Here is a 26,935-nt window from a genome sequence, read left to right as displayed (position 1 = left end):
CTGCGGTCCTTCCCCCCCCCCCCCCCCCCCCACCTCCCAGAAAATTTTGCAAGATTAAAGCGTTTTCGGTGCGTTTTCCACGATTTTCAGCCGATAAATTCAATGTATCGATTGGACTTGAATGATAATGCGTCGCTTACTTTGTCAAAAACGTAAAATAGATTGAAATAGCCCATACTAAACACATCAGTTGTGTTATCAAACACATTCACAGGTGATTGTCTTAGATTACGACGTTTGTCCAACGATGATCTTAGCGGCCATGTTAGGGGAAGTGTTACGGTTCGCCATGGGTGTGCACATCTGTGTCCACAATCGTCATTTATACATGTCAGTTGTCAAATCACTTCTATATGTCGAGGCTTTCAAAAGATGATATGTGCTTGCTTAATTCCAAACGAATCAAGCAGGATGGCTGTTTATAGCACATGCTTTTTTTTTTTTTTTAAACACTTTTAAGCCATGGTTATCCGTTAGGGTTTGATGAGGTTGTTGCGCACAAAATGTATCAGCCTTGAGAGGAAAAAATATCCGTTTTCCTCATTGTAGAGAAAACCAGGTGAATGGGGACTCCACCAGGACCAAGAAATTAAAACTGCAGCATAGAGTGACTGCCAAGTTACCCTTCAGGCGAATACAGTTTATAAGCCCGACGGTGCAATTCACCCTACAGAAATTTTTTCTTCGCTTCTTCTTTGCGCGATTTTTTTTTTTTTTTTTTTCAGTCACCCTCCCTTACATGATTTTTATTTATTTGTTTTTTTTCCCATCATTTTGCTAATGGTCCGTCCATATGTACTAGACAAAAATAGAGACAAGAGTACGTGTAAGGTTGGCTTAGCGCCCATCAATAAGTAACTCAAGGACTCTGCGCTCAATTTAAAAACCACTAAATTATTTTGTATGGAATGGCACAACTGTTAGCGTACTTGACGACACCTGGCGAACGAGATGCAGACCGCTTATTTAAAGTTTACTGTCAAAATAATTTCAGCCAAGTATTTCACTTCCTCTAACATGTTATGTTTTATGGCATTCAAAATCTGTTACCATGAATCTTCATTTTGGTCCTAAAGAGAAAACTGGCCGCTGTTATATGTCTTTCATGTCGAGAATGTGACATCAGGACTTTGGAGTTTTACCCCCGGCGTTGAACGCTGATAGGCTAAATCTAACACCAGAAACACTGCAAAGTTCGCAGAACCTGGACTTTTCCTGCTGCTTTGCACTTTTTTTCTTTTTTCTTTTTTTTTTCTTTTTCGTTTCCCATTACGTTAATACGTTCTGATTTATATCGTAATATTATTTAGAAATGTGTTGCTCCATTTTCACTATAGACTTCTCTATAATCAAATTTGATTAAAACGTACACTGTATGAATAGTAATACAGTAAACATGGTGTTTTCCTTATTTACGGTTATTTGTTTTCAACTCCCGACAACCCAAATTCCCGATAACTCAATAATTCGAACCTTTTTCCATTTTCCTTCAAGGTTCGAGTTATCGGGAGTTGACTGTATTAGCATAAGCATGAAGCTTGTTGTTTCATTTATCAAACACTTCATATAACTTTAAGACTACTCTTGATGATATTTAAGTTAATTCTGAAAAACCTAGAAATTGATAAAATGTTGTACTGTAAGAGAGCCATTAAAGCTTCGTAACTGTGGCGTGAATAACGTAGAGGTCAAATTACAGGTATCAGTTATGAAACATTGTTATTTGATTGTTATAAGAAGACACCCACGAGATCGCGTACCAACAGATAACGTGACAAATGGGCGCGCGGAGAACCAACTAAAATCGAGAGTGTTGTTAGTGTCCCCAATTAGTATAGGGATTTTTTTCCCCATCGGCTGGATCAGAAGCATATCACCTATTCTAGGTGATATGCTTCTGGCTAGATGTAAAGACACGTTAATCAAGCTTCTGTATGTACAGTTTTCATTGAGAGATACAGAATCATTTGGCTATCTTTGCCATATTTACCAGCTGTAGCATCTTATTTATTTTTCCTTTTTTAATATCAAATGAAGGTAATTCACAACTGAGAGTAGCGCCTTCAGTTTCAAGCTGGAACTTGACACTAAATCGTAGCAATTGCTGAGACCTTTTTTATACCTGAAGACAAAATCTCCATGTAGATCTATATAATAATTAATGTTGAGATACTGTCAGGTTAAAAAATCTACACAGAAGGTTCCTGAAAGACTTAGCAATCAACGGATCCACAGGTTTAATGAATAGGACTGAGATGGAGTGTTTCCTGTGTTAGCATCATAACCAAAGTCATATTCAGTTTCACTGCCGACGTTTTCCACAAAAGAAGCAGTGCTAGTTTCTGTAACTCCAATCCCCTGATCAGCACGTGAACAAGCATTTCCTCCTCCACCAATCATCATCACTGATCCATCACCAGCTTGCCAGTCACACCAGAAGCCGATGTTGTTGGCGCTTTGGATGTTTCCACTGCACTCAGCCTGTTGAAACCCGTCTGTTGACTTATACTGACCGCCATATTTAACCGTGCAGCTTCCCAGGCACCGGTCACTGGCCCAAACTTTGCCATTTCTAAAGTCGCCATAACTTGTGATTTTTGATCGGAATGTTTGTCCAGCTAAACAGTTACCTGTGGTCTGCAACAAAGAAGCGTGATTCTGGTCATCACTGCGCGTGATCTTAAACTCTCTGCCGCTGACCAACCAGAATGCGGGTGAGATCATGTCAGCATTACTGAACGGATCTGTTGTCTTTCCGACGGTCGTTTCGTGATCATACCACCATTCCCCCTGGTCATCCATCCAGTTCTTGTTGTCGGTGTTTGAAAATCGAGCTATCAATGTCCAACCCTGCACGTCACAGTATACCTGATTTATAGGGAGAGATTAGAGTAAGTTTAAAATGCACAATCAAGTTTACTTCCATTTCGGTCGATGCATGTTACATTAAATTAAGAAAAATATGAATAAATGGAGAACTAAAGAAAACTTAACAGGTTTTTACAAAGTAGTCCCCTAAATAATGACCTTAAATACAAAATGTCTTATAAATTTGGTATCAGGGATAAGCAAATAATGACAGCTCATGTATTACATTATTTCAAATCAACATGTGAGAATCGTAACCTAGTACTTATTTTAGATTGCAATAAGAGAAAATTATTCTAATAGTAAGAACTGCTTAATTTTTTAAACACTTTTATTGAAATAGACTGTTTTATTTCATGTGGAATAGTTTTTCATATATTAATTACTTTATTTCTTGCCGAGTAAACACCCAAATTTGTCCTATTAAACCTTTTGTGTAGATTATTGGACTTCCCTCTATAATATTTATGGACTTGAGTATTTTCTATACGGAAACCATTGCGATACACCTGGAGTCATGATTTTGACCTAAGACTGAAACAGAAAGTGCTAACAAGAAATTTGTTAATTTGTTTAATGCCCAATAAATTTACATGTAGTTTTTGAAAACGTGGACGAGAGGGAACTTTATATGACGAAAATGTTATAACTTGCAATCCCTTCTTTAGCAGGGACGGATTTAGCGAGAGAAGGGGGGGATTGGATTAGTTGGCTAGCCATCCCATTTTGGAGGAGCAAAACATGACAGAAATTGATAAATATCGTGAATGTTATGGCAGAAATAAAGGCAAAAACTCTGGACGGGTACTTTATTGTAATTTCTACTTTGTCGCATTGCCAGTATTTCTGGTGTAACAGTTTCAAATGAGACTCCAATTCTCAAATTGCAATATTTTGGAGACATGTCCCATTGATGTACCAGCCACGCACCTTTGAAAAATCCTGGATCCGCCCCTGTTTTGTAATATTAGAGGGTTGTGATGGAGGTTATGGGAGTTGCAATTTCAGCTCATTTGTCAGCTATCAGTAATTAAAATTTTCCCAATCTAAGATCTCAGTTCAGTCAGCTGAGAAACACATCATTTCTCTTATAAGTTAAAGGTGAAGTTTACAAACAAGCCAAGTGGTTCATCAGGCCGGCGCTTATCTTTTCGTTTCAAGTGTCTCATCGAGAATACAACAAGATGTCCCCGGCCAGGGCTCGAATCCAGACCGCTCGATCTTGTCCAGGTCTAAAAAGGGACTGAGAGTATGTTGACCCAGTTTTAATAGCAGGAAGCCCTTGCAATAGCGGTAGCTTATAGATCATTAACACATGCAAAACGTAAGCGACTGAAGTAGACGTACCTCAAAAAATTTATTTTTAGCTGTAATAATGTGCTTTCCAGCTGTCGTGGTGCCGTATCTTTTATTCCAGTCCTCACATGAGTCACCCACTGCAAGGTATAATATGCAAGAAATACGGTATTTAAATAATGTCACAAATTAAACAGACGGTACATTATTTTTTGATATCATACCACGTGGGAAACATGTGCCTTGATTGCTGGTCAGTAGTGTTCATCTCCTATAATCTGATGTTGCTATCGAGCAATAATGTCTTGATACGTAATGAGAACTTACAGTATAGCATATGGCTGTAGGATTTTGCATTCAAATTCGTGCCTTAGAATAACGTGATCCTGCGATGGACCGAGGCGAGCGACCCAAGATGTCTGCTTGGTATCCATAGTCTTGTGGTTTTCATTGATATCAGTGGATTGTCCACGTGAGCAAAATTCCGGTCACAGGATTGGCTTTTTCTAGAACCTCTTGGGGTTCCATAGTCGAGATTGATCTAAAAATAACTTGAAAGGGATTCCCTTAAAAAATACAAGCTCTACCTGGCTTAATGGAAGCCATAACAGGTACCCGCGACTACTTAAAATAAGTGCCTCGCCTGTTTTACTTTCACTGTTATGGTTCAGAGTTCGTTGTATATTGATCGTGCCAAACAACAGCAAGAACCCATGACTTAAATGTGAACAAAAAAACTGTCAGAACCAACCTGTCACGATCCCTGCAGTAGTCGACTCTGCGAATCCAAAGCTGTTGGTAGCGCGACAAGTATATTTACCAGCACTTTCTTCCTTCACATTGCTGACTGTAAGACAACCGTTTTGCTGAAAAGCAGGCGACAAGTTTAGTGACTGTTCAGCCAGGACTTGTGAAGCAGGTTTCTTGGTAAATATCGGCGGCTCTATAAAGTAAACATAGCTTAGGCGATGTAAATGCTACGTTTCTCAAATCATAGATTGGTCAGGAAAGCATTTGGTTGGTCGGTCACTCGTTCACTGCATGTTTTCGTTCTACTATCGTCAGTTCGTCGATTAGTCTGTCAGCCAGCAATTAGTCCTTCGTTCAGTCCATCAGTCCATCAGTCCATCAGTCCATCAGTCCATCAGTCAGTCAGTCAGTCAGTCAGTCAGCCAGCCAGCCAGTCAGTCAGTCAGTCAGTCAGTCAGTCATTCAGTCATTCAGTCAGCCAGCCAGCCAGCCAGCCAGCCAGGACGCCGGTCAGTCAGTCAGTCAGTCATTCAGTCAGCCAACCACTCAGTCAGTTAGTCAGTCAGTCAGTCAGTCAGTCAGTCGTTCAGTCCATTAGTCAGTCAGTCGGTGAATCTGTCCGTCCGTCCGTCCATCCGTCAGTCAATCAGTCAGTCATTTAGTCAGTCAGTCAGCCAGTCAGCCAGCCTGCAAGCCGGTCAGTCAGTCAGTCAGTCAGTCAGCCAACCACTCAGTCAGTCAGTCAGTCAGTCAGTCAGCCAGTCGTTCAGTCCATCAGTCAGTCAGTCGGTCGGTCCGTCCGTCCATCCGTCAGTCAGTCAATCACTCAGCCAATCATTCAGTCAGCCAGCCAGCCAGTCAGCCAGTCAGGCTGGCGGTCAGTCAGTCAGTCAGTCAGTCAGCCAGCTAGCCAGCCATCGAGTCATCCAGCCAACCAGTCAGCCTGTCCGTCATGCAATCAGTCAGTAAGGAAGTCCGGCAGTTAGTCAGTCAGTCGGTAAGCAGTCAGGTAGTCAGTCAATCAGTCAATACCGCGTGTGAACAAAATTTCCACAAACGTAACTGAGCATAATACAACTTAAGGTCACATAAATGTATTTTTTCAGGTGTTTAATTGTTGCTTTGTATCATTTCCCATTGGGATAATCAGGCCTTTATGTAGCAGTCGTTGTGAACTGATCACACCACTTGACGCCGATCAGTTTACTCAGCCAGTATTTTCTTTGATAGGTGTTTTAGTATATACCACACAAGCTAAATAACTAGCGGACCAAAGAGTAACTTTCTTTGTTTAAGAGTAATTTTATTTGAAATGGGAAGCCATTTTGTTTTTCTTCGCCTGCTCGGAGGTGAATAGTACTTGGCTAATCACTTCCGAGCTAGCCAATCAGCGTGCGCGAAAAGTACTATTCACTTGTGTGGTATATACTAAACTAGATTATTGCTAGCGGCTCCCTACACTATTTGTTGTATTGTTTGTCTCCTTTGCTTATAATAGAAATATTGATATTTTCAAATCGGCTGAGCGAAGCGACAGAGAATAAGATTAATACCTTTTATTCCTAAAGTGCTGATAGCTCTGAAGATACCATGACCGGTGAACACTGAACACAAGTACGATCCAACATGAGACCTTTGTACATTGTTGATAACCAGTGCACCATCTTTCACAGTGGTATCTTTGAGCAAGGCACCTCCAAGCTTACTCCACGTTATCTGTTTAGATGTCTGACCGTCAACCCAGCAGTAAAATATTGCCGGTGTGTTGATAAAGACTTCCTGGGACACTGGATATATACTGATCTTTGGGTCGACAGTGCATTCTCCTTTTGGTCCCTGAAGGCCCGTATAGCCCCTGTTCCCCTTGCTCCCTTTCAAGCCAATCGAACCCTTTTCTCCTGGATGGCCAATTGGTCCAACATCTCCTTTTACCCCAGGGATTCCACGAGGCCCATCCTCACCCACGTCGCCCTTAATTCCCTGGGTCCTTGACGCCCTTGCTTTCCATTTGGACCCGGAGCTCCTGTAGGACCCAAAGGTCCCCGGGGACCGGGTATCCCAGGTTCTCCTTTTTCTCCTTTGTATCCTGGATACCCGTGCGGACCGGAATCCCCCGGGGGGCCCGGAGGTCCTACTTGACAAAGTTTGTCCTTGCTGGTGCACGCTTTACTTAATTTCTTGTCTATTTCCAGGCGGACTTGCTCGAAAGACATTGTTGGTGCATTTGGTCCAGGTGTTTGACCGACATTTCTTCTCTTTCTATAGCGATGTTCTGAAAATGGTTCCACCTTGTTTTCAGGGTCTGTTCGGAAGTAAGTATAGGAAATCGTTTTAATGAGAGTTCAAGCTCCGTTTTGAAAATGTTTCCACCGACCTTCTCAAACTCATTAATAATTCGTCAAGTTAAGACAAATTAAAGAAAAGCGCAACTGTGAAGGAGGTTGGATACCCGGCCTTAATTAACATAGATTTTGACGATTTTACTTCTCCGTTTTCTCCTTAGATTTTGTTTCGATTGAGACGATATATCAAACCCTCTAGAGCGGTACAAAGAGCACGACCACTCAGGACGCTCGACGCATATAATATGCGTCCTTGGGATCAAAGGGTTAAAAAAACGCAAGGCCCGGCGACATTTTCAATTTCCTGCGGTTTGAAGAGCGTTTTCGAAAAGCTCCGTTTTCGTGGCGGATCAGTATAGATGGTGGGCCTAACCGTAGACATAAATCTGCGTTTTAAAATTTCTCCACTGTAGTGTAGACGGGGTGTGAAATACGTACGGACACAGACCACGGTACACTTACACGTGACGCATTGATCACGACAGGCAATAGCGATCTGATATGCGGTGATATGCCGAATCCATTCTCACGATAAAAAAAAATTAGCAACAATTTTTAGGAAAATAAGTTTAAACTAACGGAGAATAATCTACAAAGCTCTGATTTGGAAAGCTTAAAAATAAACCAAATACTGAAAACCGGAGTGATAGCATATCCGAAATCAATTTTAAAAAAAACCCAGACACTGACCTCTAGATCTTTCACTGAATTGTTGTCTGAGGAAGGTAAGACCGTATATAGGAGATTACCGATAAATGAATTGCTATTAAACAGCAATGGTTTCCACTGTCTCTCTGTAAATGACTTTGTTCAAACTATGGCAGGTATCTCTTTCGGTTTACCTGAGTACGTAGCAATTTTTACGGAGTGAAATGAGATTGTAAAGTCACAGATCTCCTCAACCAGTACTCACCGGACTCCTTGCTATTTCTTTCTGAATTCTGCCTATTCAGAGGTACCACAGTAGAATGTAACAATGCTTGTACTATTCTCTGCACTTTAGCTTGCATATCATTCTCAATCTGCTGGATACGGTTTCCAAGTTTTGTTTCCACCGATTCCACTTTCCGATGCATAACCTCGATTCTCACAAACAACATGGCTGCGAATATTAACGAAATCACAGATACAGCCACTGAGCCTTTCGTGATTTTGTCATTGCAGTTCGTTTGCGAGTTTTTCTTTGCTTTCATGCAAGCCATCATCGATCGTTTGGCGAGGACAATGCAACGTATTATCCTGAAAACTGTTAAAGGTTTACAGGAAATATATTGCTCGATACCTTTCAAATGGTGCATTATTAATAGACATCCGGTTGTACGTATTAACTAAGGAAAAATAGATTCATATTAATTGTTTTCAACGGTGAAAGGCCAGTGAAAGCCGCGAAGTCAACAGGAGATGGGTTTGATGATCACAACCGGTTATCTATATTCAAATTCAGGCTTACAACCTCTTTCCCTGGGTACTCGAGCTCTCTTTTTCTTGGAGAGAGGGAGGGTTTATTCGTTCATTATTTTTTTTTTGTGGAGGGGGGGGGGGGGAGGAGGGGGAAGGGGGAACTTTGTTCGCCATGATGTGAGGTCATAATTGGCAAAGACAGTGTAATCGGATCATTAGGTGGTAAACTTTCTGTTGGCATGAATAGTAACTAATAACAAATTTTAATTAAATACCCCACTCTTCAGTCTAATATGACAAGTGTGCTACATGTATTTGAATTGCCAAAACAATATTTGGCCGTATTTCCTTTGTATCGATTCTCCTGCGAGAATTTTAAGCCATAGAAATTTTGAAAAATATGCATCTTTTGGTAGAAAGCCTCAGAATCACGTTCACACAGGAAATATACCGAATTATTCCTGATTTTAACTAATTCTCTCTGTGCATTAATAGACGTGATCAGATGCACGCTTTTTAGAACGTAGTGTTGACACTTGATGAAAGTTATGTAAATTTTATTTACTTTGTTTAAAAACCCGTGAAACCATTGTTTTATTTTATTTTGACTATCAAATTTTAGTTTGACCGAGTTTTTTTTCAAAATTACTTGCTTTATACCGTTTCTCTTAAATTATTAAATGTGAAAGGTCTTACTGGCCGTTTTTTCGAGTATGCTTTTCACGTAAGAAATGGTAAGCGTGCAGCTATCGAGTTATATATGCACGCGGAAGGTTGCTAAGCACGAAAGAAGCGTAAGAGTGGCACGAGGCGATAGCCAAGTGCGACTCTAGCTTCTTGAGTGCTTAGCAAACCTCCCAAGTGCATCCATAATTCCATAGTTGCACACTTCACGCTTACCATTTCTTTTATAACATTGAGACTTTTGAGATATTGAGTATATATTGAATATCGTCCGGCTTACATGAAGTCAAAAGCGCGATAAACCGCGCGAAAATGTTCATTCAAAAATATGACAAAGCGACACTTCAAAATTTTTCTTGGATCGCGGCGAGTTTATAGTTTGCATTTTCTTGATCTCGGGCAAACAAACAACTTTAAACTGCTCGTTAACCTAAATATCAAGCTGACAGCATATGAAAATTGCATTCAGTAGAAGTGTTTCTCAGCTCAAAAGTTAGTCAAGCTTAAATTTGGATCAGTTTTCCGAAGAATTGGAAACCAACTGCACATGGCTGAAGCTTTTGGTTGCTGAGCTCTCTGTCCTTCACGGCCTCTTCGGCAAAAGAAAAGAACAATATGGAATAAGACATTTCTTAACAGCGAAAGTGGAGAAGAAAGCGAACAAACACCCCTGGCTTTGAGCTGTTTGAGATGCTCTTATTCAATAGCAGGTTTGTGGGTTTCGTTTTTCTTTCCCTTTCGTTTTAAGGTCATTCCCCCGAAAAAGAACGCACAATAGATTTTCATTCAAATTGTGCCTGTTGGCTGCTTATATCAAGAGAACTTAAATTTTGAAACAAAAAGGGGGGCTCCACATATTCGTTTAGGAGCAGGAAGACCCTCGATCAACCCCATAATTCCTTAAATTATCTGCTTTTAGAAACGTTTACATTTGAACCACTCACTTCACGCTTTGTGAGAGCAGAAAAACAGGGAGAAAGTTAAGGGAGAAATACAACAATATATGTACTGCATCAATGTTAACGAGCAATTTGACGTACGTTTCCTAATAAAGACACCTATATTTAGTCGACAGGAATTCAATATGTTCCAAGCACGCAGTGTTCCTGAGGGCACATCTTATCGTTTATGAGTGCCTGCTATGCTCTCATTTTCAGTGATAATTTGTTACTCTGCAATAGAAATTTGCCTATATTCATTGCATAGAAAGAAGGTGATCGCTGCATTCAAACTAAGTAAAAAAATCGTTAGGTCCCCGAATTCGTTTCCGAGAAAAAACGATCGTTCTCTCGCAACCCAAGCCGTTTAGTAAAAGCCACCATTTTGTATGTGCACGCGCTTACGAGCGCGCGCTAATGACGCGAATATCGTGTGCAGTAGGGATGCGCAATGCAATTCTGAGGACTAATCCCGGCCAAACGATCGCAACATGTCAACACAACATATCGCAACATTGTTGGGCGCAAAATGTTGCGTGCGTTTGGCCACCGTGTTGCGATGTGTTGCAACATTTTGGGTGTTGTTGGCTCAAATTTGATCATTTTCAAACTTGAGCCAACAACACCCAACATGTCGCAACACATCGCAACAGGGTGGCCAAACCCGCGCAACATGTTGCGCCCAACAATGTTGCGATATGTTGCGTTGACATGTTGCGATCGTTTGGCCGGGGCTTTAAATTGATGAGTTGCGCGTCTAAGGCTGAACTTGAACACGAGAATGGCTTTCTCTCTTTCGTTATTTGGTAAAATAAGCTTAAAGAACAGAAGACTGCGTCTTACAGGAAATTGTCAGAAATGTAAGCTTATAATTGTGCACGATGCAGTCGCTCCTTCGAGCGGCTGCTTCTTCGATCAATTTCAAGAGTTCAAATCACGATTGAGCGAGTCGAGCGATCGAGCAAAAATGAAACCAGGGAAATAATTCATCAGAGGCTACCAATAATTGATAAAACTTCCTTTATTAAAGCTCAGAAAAACTAATATCTTTAAATTTTTTGGAACAGAAGGATTTCGTAAGCAAGACTTATAACAGAAATGTGTTCGTGGCAGAGGAGAGATGTCTCATCTTGCTCTCGCCGCAGCGAACATAGACTTCGAAGATGTTCGTATGGATCGCGAGGGTGGGCCAAAGAGAAAGCACGTGAGAAACTCATTTTCTTTCGCTATTTGCCTAACCGACTAGGTAATTTTTTCCCAGCTTGTGTCCCATGCAATTTTGTTTCGTCTTTGCGGGACAAATGGCTCGAGATGCTGCTTGGTGTAGCACCCCTAGCCTGAAATGGCCTTGCCTTACAACGTTTTTGTTGCAGAAAGTGTTACGAAAATTTAAAGTTTGATTCTATTTTAAAAAACAACATTGCGAGACATGCTCAGTTTTACGGTAGATACAGCTGAACCGCCACTTTTTCTAACAGCTAGCGTCCCAGCAAATTGCGAGACAAGTTTAATGCAAGAAAACTCGCCTCGCGTTAACAGCGCCTGGTAACAAAGCCTTAATTTATGGTCGAGTTCGTTTATGGAGAGAACGCGTAGAGTTACTGTAATCTTTTCTCCGATGATTGTCGACGTTTTTATCAACATTTAGGACTTATGTTTATGCCACTCTCAAGTCACGAAAAGTACTTTCCAAAAACAAAACCACACTTTATTTTAGGCGTTTTTTCAGCCCACAGCACGTGCGAATTGAAAATTCTTATTAATTGTTTGGTGTGATAGCGGAGCTCCCGCGCGCCGAAGGCGCGCCAGCGGAGCATCCATTCCTTAGAAATTTTGGTAACCCATCAAGCCGAGTAAATTTGGTTATGACGTCACCGTACGAGCAATGTCCGTCTGTCCGCCCGTACAGACTCTGGGGGAGGGGAAGGGGGATCTCAAGGTAACCCGAACGGGGGAGCTCAAGAATGCCATCTTTTCTTGGCGGGATAAAAACTCATTGCTATATTGTTATGTCAACAAACGATAGCGGAGTTGATAATGTAATGTTTTCAAGAGAGGGTTTAAGAGGCAGAACGTGAAAGAAAATAATCGGGAGCAAGAATTACTAGTAACAGGAAAAGATCGGGGAAGAGAGCAGGCGCGGCGAGGTCTAGAGAAAGGAGGCGAAACAGTACTGAACAATGCCGTGAATTAGAGCGAGTCAGGGCTGAGAGAAAGAAGATGAAACAATACCGAGCAATGCCATGAAGCAGAGCTAGCGAGAGCTTGAGAAAGGACACGAAATGCCCGACAAATTGTCTCAGAAGACTACAGAACTTCCCAAGTTAAGTGGCAGTCTCTCTAAAAGTGGTCCACTGCATTTGGGGTCTGCAAAAAGCTTTCCCTCAAACTTTTCTCAGTGAACTATCTTGGGTCATAAGTAAATGCAAAGACGTAAGTTTTTGCAAATACGTCAAAATAATATTTTTAGAGCTCAAAACAATCATAGCCGGAAAACGCCTAAGTTTGAGCGTTCCAAGGACGGAAAATTGCCTAAATTGACGAGCTCGCTGCTCAAAGCCTACCAAACGTAACAAAAAATTGTTACTGCCCCTACATGAAGTGATCATTCAAGGATAAGACATGCACATTACTTTTGATATATTTTGTTTTGGGGGATCCTGAAAATTTATCTATTACCACCCGTTTTATCACTTTCTGAAAACCTGCGAAAGTAGCTTGTCTTCGCTGGCGTTTATTTCCCAAGTCCAGACCCGGCCGCTCAAAACTCCAACTGAATTCTGCTAAACAAGGGTTAGGAAGCATAGAAATATAAAAATACCTTGCGCTTTTTATCTTCCTTTCCCACAGCGACTTCGAATTTTCTGTGCTTTGTGCGAATCTCACAGTTCATTATGCAAATTAGGTTGTCACGCAAGTTCACATTCAAAACGCTTTAACATTGTTACATTTCACCTTAAGTCTAAAATAAAAGCGATTACACAAAAATAAAAATTACTAACGGCTTAAGTAGCTGAAAGTGGTGACTTACTTGTTCCCTTGTACCGTGCCGTGAGGAAATCGCTGGGAAATGATGTGGCGGCTCCAAAGTATTATGCAAATTTGGTTGCCTGTAAAACTTGGTCTATATAATCGGGAAATTTTTTCATCTTTTTGAATCTACGTTTTCTTCTATTGACGATTTAAAAAAAGAAATGTGTAATTCAATATTTGCATCCACTTAGGGTTCTAATACCTAAACATGTAAAATTCAGCTTTTAATACGTGTGAAAGGCTCAGGCTACAATGAACACTGAAATCGATAATTTGTGACCAATGCATTCAATTCAATTAGCCCCTATTTTGTTTATTATCTTCTATTCGGCAACTGAAAGTTGAAAGGCGACATGGTTTAGCTTTGTAGGTTTTCGTGGATTAATATATCCGTATCATTTATGAGCGAAGTTAAATATTTAGTAACTTGAAATAGTTTGCGCGGCAAGAATTAATATCAAAAAATCAATTTTGGTTTTTTTATTACCGTTGAAGCGACCGCCCAACAACAGGAATAGGCAATTTTATGACTAGTTTTGGTGGCCTCATTTAGTAACAATTTTGTAATTTAATTTTAGGGGCATTTTTGGCAAGAAATTTCAGTGCTAGTTGTGTAGTGTTGGTTTTGGCTAAAGCCTAGCTTACATGATTAAATTTTACCACCGTGTCCGACAAATCAGATTAAACGGATACCTATCTCAAAACAAAATGACGTGCTTTGTATCGCGCACGTGTACAGACCTTTGTGGGGTTCAATAGGAACATCGGGTATCATTAGCTTACTTCAATGCAATGACTCCATAGAAAGTCACCTTGCTTCCATCCATTTGTCACGATAGACTATAACAGAGGGACAGCTTATCTTGGCGAGGGCTGGCCTTTTTTATTTAGACGAGTCGCTTGTCGCGCAAATGTCCGTATGCGCCAAGCACAGGCACACGTATGGGAAGTTCTGGCGACCCAGAACAGCCTGTCAGTATCCAGCACATCAAGGGCGTCCTGGTAGGAGCCAGAAAGCGGCAAAGAGCCGATATTCAGTGAATCTTGAAATGGCTAAAGCAATCAAATGTATTGTGTTCTTGTTCAAGTCGGTTCAGGTGCGTACAACAAATTATAACCTTATTACACACCTTTTGTTACATAACACAGGCGTTAAAACATTTCATCGTTTTTCTTTGCAAAATAGTTTACCTCAGTTTTAGTTTCTTATACGGGACAGTTTTTCTTCCAGACAATTACTTTGCAAAGTGAAAGTTCAAGCGGAGCAACAACGGCGGAGGCAGAATCCCTTAAAAGTACCTCACGATTGCAAATGGGACGGGCACTTCAAAAGAAACACGCAAGTGTGAGATTTTCTCAAAAGGTTAGGCAGTATCTGATACAGAGGTTTAACATCGGGCAAGAAACTGGTAAGAAAGAAGATCCAGCCCAGGTTGCGAAGGATATGCAGACTGCTTCCACAATAGACGGAGAGAGAATGTTTGATAGAACGGAGTGGCTCTCGAAGTGTTAAATTCAAGGTTTCTTTTCGAGATTGTCTGCAAGCATAAAACAGGGAAGTCAGAAGCGAACAGAGTTGATTAGTGGAGGTGAGCTAGATACAGACACAGAGGAGGAGGACGATTTAGCAGAGGAGTACGCTTGCAAGTTAGTGTAGACGGGGAGCATTTGAGAGAAACAAGGGAAGCTGTCCTGGTGAAAGTAGGCTTGACCCACCCAATCTTGTACGATATTTACGATCTGTGCACGTTTGCAAGAGAGGCGGAGCTACAAACTTGCAAGGTCGAGATGCTTAGAGAGATCTGTACACATTTCGACCTCCCATTTCAATGTAGAGATACCAAGGCAGTTGTAACACCTAACAGTAATGACAGTCAAAGACGCTGTTATTTAAAAATAGTATGAAGCTGATCTGGGGACGAGACTAGGTATTAGCGGTACCCGTAAGCGTTTAGACCATATTCCCTGCGAGCAACGGTCCAGGGGCCTCTCTCTCGAAAGCACCGGAAACTTTTGGGACCGGAAAGCCATTTTTAGTTAATCAGTATTTAAAGACAGAGAGGTGTATACGCCTGAAACTTCTTGTATGAAGGGAACTTCTGTTCATATTAAGAATATGTGAAAACAACAGCTTTGTAGTCATAAGGTTTGAGATTTTGCTACGGCTTTTCGGGACCTTCGAGAAACGGGCCCCAGCCCCGGGGGCATCGGCCTGTCGGATGCAAATTTAAGGAGCATGTGCAGCGATTTTGGTTACCTTACCTATGTATGAAATTGTAACATGACAGAAAATTGTCCTGGTCATGTGCCTGCTCCAAACTTGTGACTTCATATAAAATATGTTATATGTTATGTTATATGTATATCATCAAAATGACATTTAACGTCATTTCTCAAGAAATCGATTGAAATGGATTTTACGACAGCTAAGACCGTTTAGGGTCATTTGGTGTTTTTTCCGGTTGTCCTGTACTGAAAGCAGTTTCAGAGGTATTAGGGGCACTGCTCCATAGAGAAAAGGTCAAATTAGCTGCCCCCGGGGGGGAACTGAGTTCACATAGCTGTTAGGTCAGGACACCCTCACCACAAAGCAACCCATCCTCATCCTTGTGTTGACTTTTTGATCATCCTGATCCGCGCTCTTCTGGAGTATAGAAAAACGAATGAGAGTCATCTGAGTGATTTGGTTACGAAAACGTTATTAAATAAAGAAGTACTTGCTTAGTTAGGAGAACAATAATTGTCTACCAAGTCGATGCTCATTTTGAAGTGTATTCCAAATGCATCGCAATTCCATTATAACCAAAGAGCAAGCAAGGTTTAAGTGTAAGATAATGAATATTGCTAAAGCGAATACACACTGTACGAACCTGTTCACATTGGTTGACTTTGCAGTGTTTGGAGCAGATAAGGAGGTAAAATCTTTGTGGCTTGTACAACGCAGCTGAGATTACGAAGGTCAAGATGTTGTCGATTTCAATTACAGCGTTCTGTCAAGATTTGATATCAATTTTCAAGTTTTAACATCGGCTAAATAGTACGTTTCACTTTAGAAACATCAGTAGAAAATGGAAGGAAAGAATCAAAACACTAGAAAAGTTTTGCAAACTGACCGGTCTATAAACAGGACTTGTAGAAGTAATGGACCGTGACTAAATTTGCAAATATTCCGGCCACGTTTTCCTGACTTTTCCACAAAGCGTCTGGAGATCACTGCTAATAATTCAGCAATGCTACCTATTTAAACCATTTCTGAGTTTTAGTTTTTGTCGGATCCCTGTATCTTAAACTTGTCATGATTAATTAAAACAATGTGAGAGCCTTTTGAATGAAAACAATCTGAATTAGCGTGACAACCTAATTTCCATCATGAAGCGTGAGAATCGCACAAAGCACAGAAAGTTCGAAGTCGCTGTGGGAAAGGAAGATAAAAAGCGCAAGGTATTTTTATATTTCTATGCTTCCTAACCCTTGTTTGAGCGGCCGGGTCTGGACTTGGGAAATAAACGCCAGCGAAGACAAGCTACTTTCGCAGGTTTTCAGAAAGTGATATTAAACGGGTGTAAAAGATAAGTTTTCAGGATCCCCCAAAACAAAATATATCAAAAGTAACGTGCATTTCTTACCCTTGAAGGATCACTTAATGTAGGGATAGCAACAATTTTTTGTTACGTTTGGTGGTCTTTGAGCCGCGAGCTCGTCAATTTAGGAAATTTTCCGTCCTTGGAATGCTCAAATTTAGGCGTTTTCCGGCTATGATTGTTTTGAGCTCTAAAAAAATTATTTTGACGTATTTCCAAAAACCTAAGTCTTTGCATCTACTTATGACCCAAGATAGTTTACTACGAAAAGTTTGAGGGAAAACTTTTTTCCGACCAGAAATGCAGTGGACCGCTTTTAGAGAGACTGCCACTTAACAGTCCTCTTGTCTCGTTCCCAGATCATCTCTGAACCTCCGGAGTTTAAGGTCGCCGCTGTGCGAGGCTCAAATGAAGAAGATTACTTCAAGCAACATGTTAATTCTTCGTTCCGTAAAATTTATGATGTCAACTTGCGAAAGAATAGAATGGCAAGCTTGACATCAGGAGACGAACAGTTGAAGGCAGCGTATGTTTGATTTAGCTAAATATTTCGGATTTCACTTCTTTACACGCATATCAAACTTCCAAGAATGACCGTCAAGTTCCAAAATAAATGATCCTCGAATTAACATCTTTTACCTACCGTTGTTTCAGGGTAGGGTTCGTCAAGGTTTCGCTTACCTCTTATCAAATACTGTACTGCTACGCACGTACCCAACGGCGATGATCTACGTTTGCTATTGCACTGCTATGTTACGGACATTTTTGGGCCCGAATGTTTCCTGGGTCCTGCATGGGGACATTGAAACTCTCACAAGGCTAGACGAAAACCCCACTAAGGTAATGATGGGCTGGGCAATGTCTTTCCTTCCACGGGTGACATCCCCCACCAGGGAGGGAGAAAAATGACTAGGGAATGTTTTAGAAGTCCCTAAGATATGGAGGTCTCCATATGACCCTGGCAGGCCGAATGACTAACCAGTCCTGCTAAAAAGAGGTGGTTTGTGCGTCTTGAACAATTTAGCCTAAATGTTTTAAGTTCGTCGTTTGTAATCCTTGTCAATCTTCTCCATCCTTAACCATCTTTGTTCCTTTATGGTTTATTATTATCTCTTTGGTGTTCTTCTATCCTAGTAAACTACTATTTTCAGGTTTCCTTCAGTTTATAGGTAATTTTGTCCGTGGCCAAAATAACTCAAAATACCGTGACTGAGCTTCTTTAATCGCTATGTGTCACTGATAATCTTCCAGGACTATCGACGGCTTAATAGGCGACTACTTGTCTCTCCGTCACATCGCCAGCACAGACAAAACATGCAATTTCATTTTGATTACAGAACACTCTCTCAAGTCAGGCTACGGTGACTGAACCGAGTGGAGTGCAATTTGGTCTGAAATCCCAAATATGATTTTAGACCAAAATTGCATCCACTCAGTTCAATTGCCACTTTATTAGATCCATTTTAAAATCGTACAATTTTATCGCCTTAAATTTTAGATTTGTGTGTATTGTTCCAGCAGCCGGTTTGTTGAAAATAGCGGAACCGGAAACGCCTTTACGTCTCATTTAGTCACAGGCGACCCAAGCTCTCAATGTTATCCTTTTTTTTTTTTTTTTTTCACTTTTAAGCGAACATTAAGCCTAACGTGACATATGGCATATACGATTACATAACGACCGAATTTGACTACGCGAAACGTGACTCTGGCCGTGCAGCATATGGAGATTTCGGCGAGTTATCGTACTGTGGGTTTAGTAGTGGAAACCCACAGAACGATAACTCGCCGAAACCGCGTTAGATCGGCCTGAGAAGCTGGCAAACAACAAAGAGTACAACACAGCAACAGGGTAAGTAGATTGTATTCGCACAATGTAAGAATGAATGACTTTTCAAGCAAAGCCGTTGCATTCTCATACAAACCTTTATAAATTCAAACCGCTGTAACACAACACCTCCATATGCTGCAAGGCGAGAGTCACGTTTCGCGTAGTCAAATTCCCCCTCCCCCTCCCCCTTCCCCCTCTTTTACTCGCTCCATTTTTCGCGCTGTAATTCTTTGCTCCCGAACCCCACAGAAACGCTTGCTACGCAGGCTAAGGCCTTCCTTTCTTCTGTGGTTGAGGCTGAGACTTTTCGTTGTCTGTGGAGAAGGAATTTGAAGGTTTATCCTGTGTAATTCTGCGATGGATTTCTTTTGAGTTGTGAAACTCCCTCGAGTGCACGATGCTCAGTGGATAGTACGTTTGTTTGTTTTGTTTTGTTTTGTTTTTTTGTTTTTTTTTTCTTTTAAATACCATTTAATGGCATGATTTTAAAGGAGTCCAGCCCGTTATCATCTCCGTTTCTTTTGGTGACCTCGGCGTAGGACTCAATAATCAGGACCTTGTCAAGTTCTTGCGTTGTCATTTGATTCAAAATATTTTCAAGATGGCGGGACTGCACCAGCTTCGGAAGACGATCGTTCATTCACTGTTTTGTGGAGCCGGGCGTATTTTTATTATGTTAACCGCACAGCAACAGAGTTGAGCTCTTCTGTTGCCTCGTTTGAAACTACCGGAAACCTGGAAACATCTGCCTTCTTGAGATGGCTCTGAATTTGCTGTTGTGTGGTTTTCGTTGGTTTGTTTTACTGCAATCGGTATCATACGGTTCTTGAGCAGATACTGAAGAAAAATCGCCAAAATATCCGTCAAAATGGACGCTGAAAGCTGGAAACTTCCATTAAAGTAGGTGTTCAGCCTGAAGGAGCTCGTAATCGTCATTTAGAAACTGTAATTAATTAAATTCGTCATTTTTTTTGAAAAAAAAAACAATAACAAAGTTTTGGCAATAGTAGTTGCAAAATTCTCCACACAATGGCTTTTTGCCTTTCATTTTCTTGAAATTTTCTTGATTACTTTATACTAACCTTGAAATCTGATTGGTTTTGTTTTACTGTCCCATTCTCATTGGCTGAGAAAAAGATGCGATTTCGAGCAAAAATATTGCGATTCAGCGAATTCTCCACAACCGCTTTCCCAAAACTTGTCATTTATAAACAGGCCGATCTCCCATAGCAACATCCTATCTCCGCTTTGTTTACGGACAACCAATCACTCACTTCCAGATATTATATGTAAAACATACTAGCAAAAGTATAGCTTGGTGACATAACAACACAAGTTCACGAGGCTTGCTCAACACAACAACTTCATTCTCTAAGCATCTTGGGTAATACAACACAACTTCCGGTTACGAATATATTACAATATGTACAAGAATAAACCAATCGTCGCGTATTTAACTTCATCACACAATTAAAACAGCGCAGCAAAACCACTCCTTGAAATAAACTTGCAAAGTCAAGCCTCTGAACAGTTTACCCTTCCATTCAGTACCGAATTCTGTTTAATTTAAAGGTAATGGATGCTAAAAGCATTTTGTTCCTTGTCCTGTTTCAAGGAATGGTTAATGTCATTGTTTACGCTGCTGAAGAAGACCACAAACTTTCCCGTTCAGTGTTCTTGACGACGCGGCAAAATAAGCAGCTTCAGGGACATGTTGTCAAAAGGTTTGAGTCTGCCAGCCTGACTTCATGCAGCCACTCTTGCCTGAGAAATTCCTGGTGTACCTCAACCAATTTCAAGATTCCATCCAAGAAGAACGCGAAAGGAACTTGCGAACTGAACAAGCATGGCGCCATTGACGAAAACACCAAGTTTCATGATCAACAAGGGGTCACTTTTTCTTTGTTTTTAAAGGTAATTAGCAATTAGCAATTATCGTAGAATTCCGAAAGTAACGGCCCCTCCGAAAATAACGGCTCCCCGATAGTAACGTTAATTTTTTTCTCTTCGTATTGAAACCCCAAAGTAACGATCCCCCCGAAAATAGCGGCCCACCTGAAAGTACAAAAGTAGCGGCCCTTTGAAGAAGTCACTAAAGGAGAAAGTCTCTGTTGTCAACCGCGGGTCATGCAGAAGGAACAGCCTGACTGTAGGGCTGAACATTGACTTGAAGTGTTATTTGTGAATTTATTTCGAACTTGACTCAATTTTTCTTCAAACTATGCTTTATAAGGTTAAAGCTGCATTTGCCCAGCAGTAGAATCAAATGATTTACTGTAGGATATATAATATCAGTTGCATTGCGGTATAATGGGACCATTATACTTTCGATTCGCCCTCAGTACCAACCGGGTTTAGGGCCTTTTTTTGTTTATACGGCTGCTTTGTTTAAATGACGATAAAAATCTTTGATCAAAGTATTGAATGTCGGAAGAAACACACTAATATTTTCCAAGGCTGGAACTGGCATCAATGAACGGCTGAAATTGCGTCTTTTTTATCCCAAAATTGGATCACTGGAATATTATTCAGCACACTATAGTCGTCGAAATAAACCTCTCTTTATACAGTTACGTTAGCAATTTTTGTACGTTAGCGAGAGCAAAAAGCGAAGTTTGCACCAATTCTTTGCTTACTGACTGAAAATTGGTTTAGCATGTATATTCTTCCTCCCTCAACTTTGAACTGTCTGTTTTTTTTGTTTTGTTTTGTTTTTTCTTTTTTCTAATTCAAACGCTTTACATGTTTTAACAGGGTTGTCAAAATCCCACATCTCTTGGTTGCCTCAACGGTGGTTCTTGTGTAGCAGACGACAAGAAACAAACATTTTCATGTTTGTGTAAAGCACCTTGGATTGGGAAAAACTGTGAAGCCAAACTTGGTAAGAAAATGTTTCAAGAACTGCAATGATGTGTTTTTAAATGAATTTATATTAGTACACCACATCCTGTCAAATGATTTCCACATCTAGTTAGTCTCTCTAAAATAAGACGCCGTTTACGTTCCGAAAAGAGATCGATAGTGTTGTATGGAGCCACTAAGGTTTTAATTTGCATGTTCGTAACACTATAATTAGGTAGACTGTTGACGCCATCGATGGTCTTTAACGTGAGATCTCCACTATGGCATTATCTAACAAGCGGTCAACGAGAAGTTAAGTGTTGCTGGGTGCGTAAAATGATAGAAAAGAGTAAAATGTTTGGGCAGCGAAAAAAGTTGAGCCACATCAGTTTCCACAAACGCAAATTAATCAGTCGTACATCTGTTTTATGCTATGTTATTTTAAAAAGCAAAAACTAAAAAATTCATTTCACATCGAATATTAACGCCAGAAAAACAAACTTTCTATGTCACGTTGACATCATTATCAAGTAAGAATAATAAAAGCCACTGTAAGTTAGTCAACAATAATTGATCAGAATAAAAGGTTGGAGCTGCGGGTTAATTACAAAACATTGAGAAATGTCAGACAAATTAAAGAATTTGGCACGAATAAAGTCAGCATCTGGTAGATCAGACAATGCAGCTTTCCTTTGCATCTCTTTAGGATCGAAAATTTGCTGGCAAGTTCTGTGATTTTGGCGTTAAGTTTCTCTTGCAAATGCTTCCCAAAGGCAGATGACTTCTGCTCTTCACTGCATTCAGGTAGATGGCGGCAGATGTATCCGATATATTCTGTATTAAAAGGAAACGGGAACTGAACACCCAGCCAGACTCTATCCGTAAAAACGTTTTTGGTTGACATCTCTCTTTGTTTTTAATTGGCACCCGTATAACGCTTATAGTTTATTTTGATCCTAACTCACTCATGCACCTGTCATGATCACATCTCTTCTGTAAACATATGAACAAACCACAACGCTCTTTTTATTTCTAACTGGATATTAATGTCAGATGAAGATGAAATCGAAACGTTTTCTTTCTTTTTTTTTTTATTTTACCACTAAAACTCAGGCGCCGTTTCTTGACACGCGGAAATAATCCGTCAGTGGAGTCACTAGTTTGTTATAATTGTTAATTGTCTGCGGCTCAAGAATTACGTTTTTGACGGACAGAGGCAATTTCTTTGAGCATAATTGTTGTTCAGCTTTAATTTAAGTCACATTTCCTTCTCGCACCTGCTTCTGTGCGATTTTCATTTGTGACTTTTTCTTGAGTAAGTTTTTCTTTGGTAATTGCCCAGCTCCCCGTCAAACAGGCATATTGTGCTAAATTTTTTGTCGCATGTTATTTTCTTTTTCCTGACGAATAAAATTTACACACTTCTTGTGTAAACTGTCAAAACAATATGCTGTTAATGTCAGCGTTAAATCATTCCGTTTTTCATTATCTTTCAGATGCTTTTTCATGCGACGAGACTCAAAAGAAAGCTGGCGAGACGTTACCAAATGGACAATACTTGCTAACAAATGGGAGCGTGTCATTCAAGGTAAGCAAAATGGAAAAGACGTCATTGGCTAACTTGACGAAAGCAAAGCATAACTTTTTGGCGGATAATTTATCAAGGAATACTAAGCTCGCTACTCCCTTATTAGGTGTACTGTCACATGACAGATGATGGCCAAGGATGGACTCTGGTAGCCCGATTCTCAAACAGTGATGATAAAAATTGGATGAAGGACACCGGCTTATGGTGGTATGACCAGGAAGTTGCCATGGGAACAACAACAGACCCGTCGAATAACGCTGACATGATCTCATCCGCATTTTGGTTGCTCAGCGACAGAGAGTTTAAGATCACGCGCAGTGACGATTCCAGCCACACTCCTTTGTTACAGACCACGGGTAACTGTTTGGCTGGACAAACATTCCGATCAAAAATCACAAGTTATGGCGACTTCAGAAATGGCAGCGTTTGGGCCAGTAACCGGTGCCTTGGAAGCTGCACGGTTCAATATGGCGGTCAGTACAAGTCAACAGACGGGTTTCAAGAGGCTGAGTGCGGTGGAGACATCCAAAGCGCCAATAACATCGGCTTCTGGTGTGACTGGCAAGCTGGTGATGGATCAGTGATGATGATTGGTGGAGGAGGAGGTTCTTGTTCACGAGCTGATCACGGGATTGGAATAACAGAAACTGACGCTGCTTCTTTTGTGGACAACGTAAGCAGTGAAACTGAATATGACTTTGGTTATAATGCTGCCACAGACTCTGTCCCATCCCAGGCATATTCATTAAATCTGTGGATCCGTTGAATGTTTCAGTTTTAAAAAGCATTCCCTTTAGATTTTTCCTCACAAGATCTTAAACGTTTATTATCGAGTAGCTAGTTTAGCAGATGGACAGCATAGGACTTAAGTTGATTTCCGCAGAACATACGAGCAATAATGGCAAAAATACAGTTACCAAAAAAACGTCAGAGCATGGTAATGTTTTGAATAAAGGTGAGAAAAATTTATCGAGACCTAAGCCCTCAAGCTGACCCCTCGAAAGAAAATTGAACTTGAAGTTATCATTATTTCAATTAAACGGACGTTTCGCGTTAGTTCAAAACACAATAACACACGCATTAAGCATTCTTACGAGGTGTGACGTAAACTTTTTCGAGAACGCTTGACAATTTAATCGCCAGGTCACTTAGAAAATTAAAATTAATTAAAGTGAGATGTTTTAAATAGTATTCAAAAAAATTACCATGCTGTGAGTAGATTTTTAGTAAATAATTTTTGCACTTATTGCTCAACTTTGAGCGGAACCCGTCTTAATTTCTTTGGACATATTGCCTTCGCGGATAAATTCCAGCTTATAACTAAAAGGGATATGCTCGGGTTTGAGTAATCTTCAGTTGATATTTTAACATTTACATATTATATACTCGCCAGTAAATACGACAAAGACAGCCAGATTATTCTGTTCTCAATCATAACTACAACAAAAGTCTCCAATCTGACTGGATATCGGCGAGCAGAGAATCAGGATAATAGACCGAAAGGGAGTTGAAAATCACAGAAAATGTAAGAATTGTAGCGAGGAATAAAAATTAAGTTAATATTGTAAAGTTTGGTTGCATTGCCTTCTTTAATAATAAACCCAAGAATTTTGCACTCATTAAAAAAAAAATGGTGTTGCAAATGGTGGTGATGGATCAATGATGATGATTGCTTGAGGAGGAAGTTCTTGTTCACGAGCTGATCACGGGATTGGGGTAACAGAAACTACCGCCGCTTCTTGTGTTGAACAAGGAGCAGGCGGAGGAACTGAATATGACTTTAGTTATGATGCTCAAACAGTATCTGTCCCATCCCAGGAATATTCATTAAACCTGTGGATCTGTTAAATGTTACCTCTGTACGTAAAAACCTTCAGTTTAGATTGTTTTCTTACAAGATTCTATCCTAAATTATAGCTAGAGTAGCTGATGTAGCGAATGAACAAAATAATTTACTCGTAGGTATAATTGCTGTCATGTATAACAAACGTCTCAGATATCACTGAGACGATTAAATTCCAGATTAAAACTAAAAGGGATACGTTCGGTTGTGAGTTGTGTACATTTGATCGATATCTAAAAATTAAGATACACCTGGTTAATAACCCTTCAATTTTGCTGTTAATCAATGTGACTGGTTTAAAAACTCCTATTTCCCATTAATTCACTTGCCAAGTTGTTATCGGACAGTTTGTAATCAGACAGTTCAATAAGCCAATCACATTCAAAGTTGTAGCTTAAATCAACCAATCTCAATTTCAGAGAGACGTTAAACAATTTACGCCTCCTTTGTCACTCTTTTAATGCAAATTTTCCCTTTCTTTCATAACCTGGCTATTCTTCTTTTCTCGGAAATGGTAATTTTTATGTAATGGTCCGCGTAAGAACTAGGTAGGCCAAACGCAAAATCGATTAAAAAATGTGAAGTCTTAATTATTAATTTCAATCAAATCGACGAATCTGATTGGTCGATATCAAAAAATCGTCGAAAAAAGAAAGAAACGAAACGAAAAAAATACCCTTTTAGGCATTGTTTACCCCATACCCCTATTTCTATCACTCGACTAAACTTGAGCATTGTCTTATGCGCCAATCAAAAGTTAGAGAGGAAAACGTGTTGACCTCGTGAAACTAACGCCATGCGCCATATTGGACTCGAGAAGGAAAGCGTCCTCTACTGGATAATTGTTTCTGTAAATCTGGTTTCTATTCAAGGTTTTAGCTGAGATTCTGTGAGCAGCCGTCCAGTGACAAATATGGGGCCAAAGGCTCTATTCCGCTAGGGGGATCTGGTGGCCTGCTCCCCCTCCCCCCAAACAGAAAATTTTGCAAAATTACAGCGTTTTTGGTGCGTTTTCCACGATTTTCAGCCAATAAATTCAATGTATCGATTGGACTTGAATAATAATGCGTCGCTTACTTTGTCAAAAACCTAAAATAGATTGAAATATCCCATACTAAACACATCAGTTGTGTTATCAAACACCTCCACATGTGATTGTCTTTGATTACTATACGACGTTTGTCCAACGTTGATCTTAGCGGCCATCTTAGGGGAAGTGTTATGGTTCGCCATGGGTGTGCACATCTGTGTCCACAATTGTCATTTATACGTGTCAGTTGTGAAATCACTTCTATATATATGTCGAGGCTTTTAAAACACGGTATATGTTTCCTTAATTGCAAACGAACCAAGCAGGATGGCTGTTTATAGCACATGGTTTTAATCACTCTTAAGCCATGGTTATCCATAAGGGTTTTTCTGCAAGGATGTTTGGCTTCATGTGTCTATGATGAGGTTGCTGCGCACAAAATGTATCAGCCTTGAGAGGGAAAAATGTCCGTTTTCCTAACTGTAGAGAAAACCACGACCAAGAAATTAAATCTGCAGTATAGAGTGACTGCCAAGTTGCCCTTCAAGCTAATACAGTTTATAAGCCCGACGGTGCAATTCACTCTGCAGGAATTTTTTTTCTTCGCTTCTTCTTTGCGCGATTTTTTTTGTTTTGTTTGTTTTTTTTTTCAGTCACCCTCCCTTATATTATTTTTTTGTTTTTGTTTTTTTTCCCGTCATTTTGTTAATGGTCCGTCCATATGTAATAGACAAAAATAAAGACAAGAGTACGTGTAAGGTTGGCTTAGCGCCCATCAATAAGTAACTCAATGACCCTGCGCTCAATTTAAAGACCACTAAATTATTTTGTATGGGATGGTGCAACTTTTAGCATACTTGACGACACCTGACGAGCAAGATGCAGACCGCTTATTTTAAGTTTACTGTCAAA

The 26,935-nt window shown here is 40.2% G+C and overlaps 2 protein-coding genes and 2 pseudogenes across 2 annotated transcripts; 2 read left to right on the top strand and 2 right to left on the bottom strand.

Annotated features, from left to right (window-relative positions):
- Positions 1-1,985: 1,985 nt before the first annotated feature.
- LOC149105695 (uncharacterized) lies at positions 1,986-4,301 on the bottom strand. The gene is made up of 2 exons (XM_089271198.1): positions 4,216-4,301; positions 1,986-2,868 (listed from the first exon to the last, which is right to left on the bottom strand). Exon 2 carries the CDS (start codon positions 2,800-2,802, stop codon positions 2,221-2,223), a length of 582 nt encoding a protein of 193 aa, XP_089127324.1. The 5' UTR covers positions 2,803-2,868; positions 4,216-4,301; the 3' UTR covers positions 1,986-2,220.
- The window catches only part of LOC149105691 (hematopoietic prostaglandin D synthase-like), a 38,971-nt pseudogene continuing 15,111 nt past the window's right edge, over positions 3,076-26,935 (top strand).
- LOC149105694 (uncharacterized) lies at positions 6,426-8,458 on the bottom strand (annotated as a pseudogene).
- Positions 20,242-24,951, top strand: LOC149105693 (uncharacterized). The gene is made up of 4 exons (XM_089271190.1): positions 20,242-20,635; positions 21,476-21,602; positions 23,059-23,150; positions 23,257-24,951. Exons 1-4 carry the CDS (start codon positions 20,297-20,299, stop codon positions 23,914-23,916), a joined length of 1,218 nt encoding a protein of 405 aa, XP_089127316.1. The 5' UTR covers positions 20,242-20,296; the 3' UTR covers positions 23,917-24,951.

This window comes from Orbicella faveolata, unplaced genomic scaffold (assembly GCF_042242905.1).
Source record: "Orbicella faveolata isolate gen_17 unplaced genomic scaffold, um_ofav_v1 contig_34, whole genome shotgun sequence".
Lineage (NCBI taxonomy): Eukaryota > Metazoa > Cnidaria > Anthozoa > Scleractinia > Merulinidae > Orbicella > Orbicella faveolata.
This window is presented reverse-complemented; position numbering and strand designations above follow the sequence as displayed.

Bases quoted from the DNA above. Each gene is read 5' to 3' on its own strand.
- LOC149105693 (XM_089271190.1), top strand. From the start codon at position 20,297: ATGGATGCTAAAAGCATTTTGTTCCTTGTCCTGTTTCAAGGAATGGTT. The intron at 20,636-21,475 runs GTAATTAGCAAT...ATGTTTTAACAG, and splicing joins CTTTTTCTTTGTTTTTAAAG to GGTTGTCAAAATCCCACATC. The intron at 23,151-23,256 runs GTAAGCAAAATG...CTCCCTTATTAG, and splicing joins ATGGGAGCGTGTCATTCAAG to GTGTACTGTCACATGACAGA.
- LOC149105695 (XM_089271198.1), bottom strand. From the start codon at position 2,802: ATGGATGACCAGGGGGAATGGTGGTATGATCACGAAACGACCGTCGGA.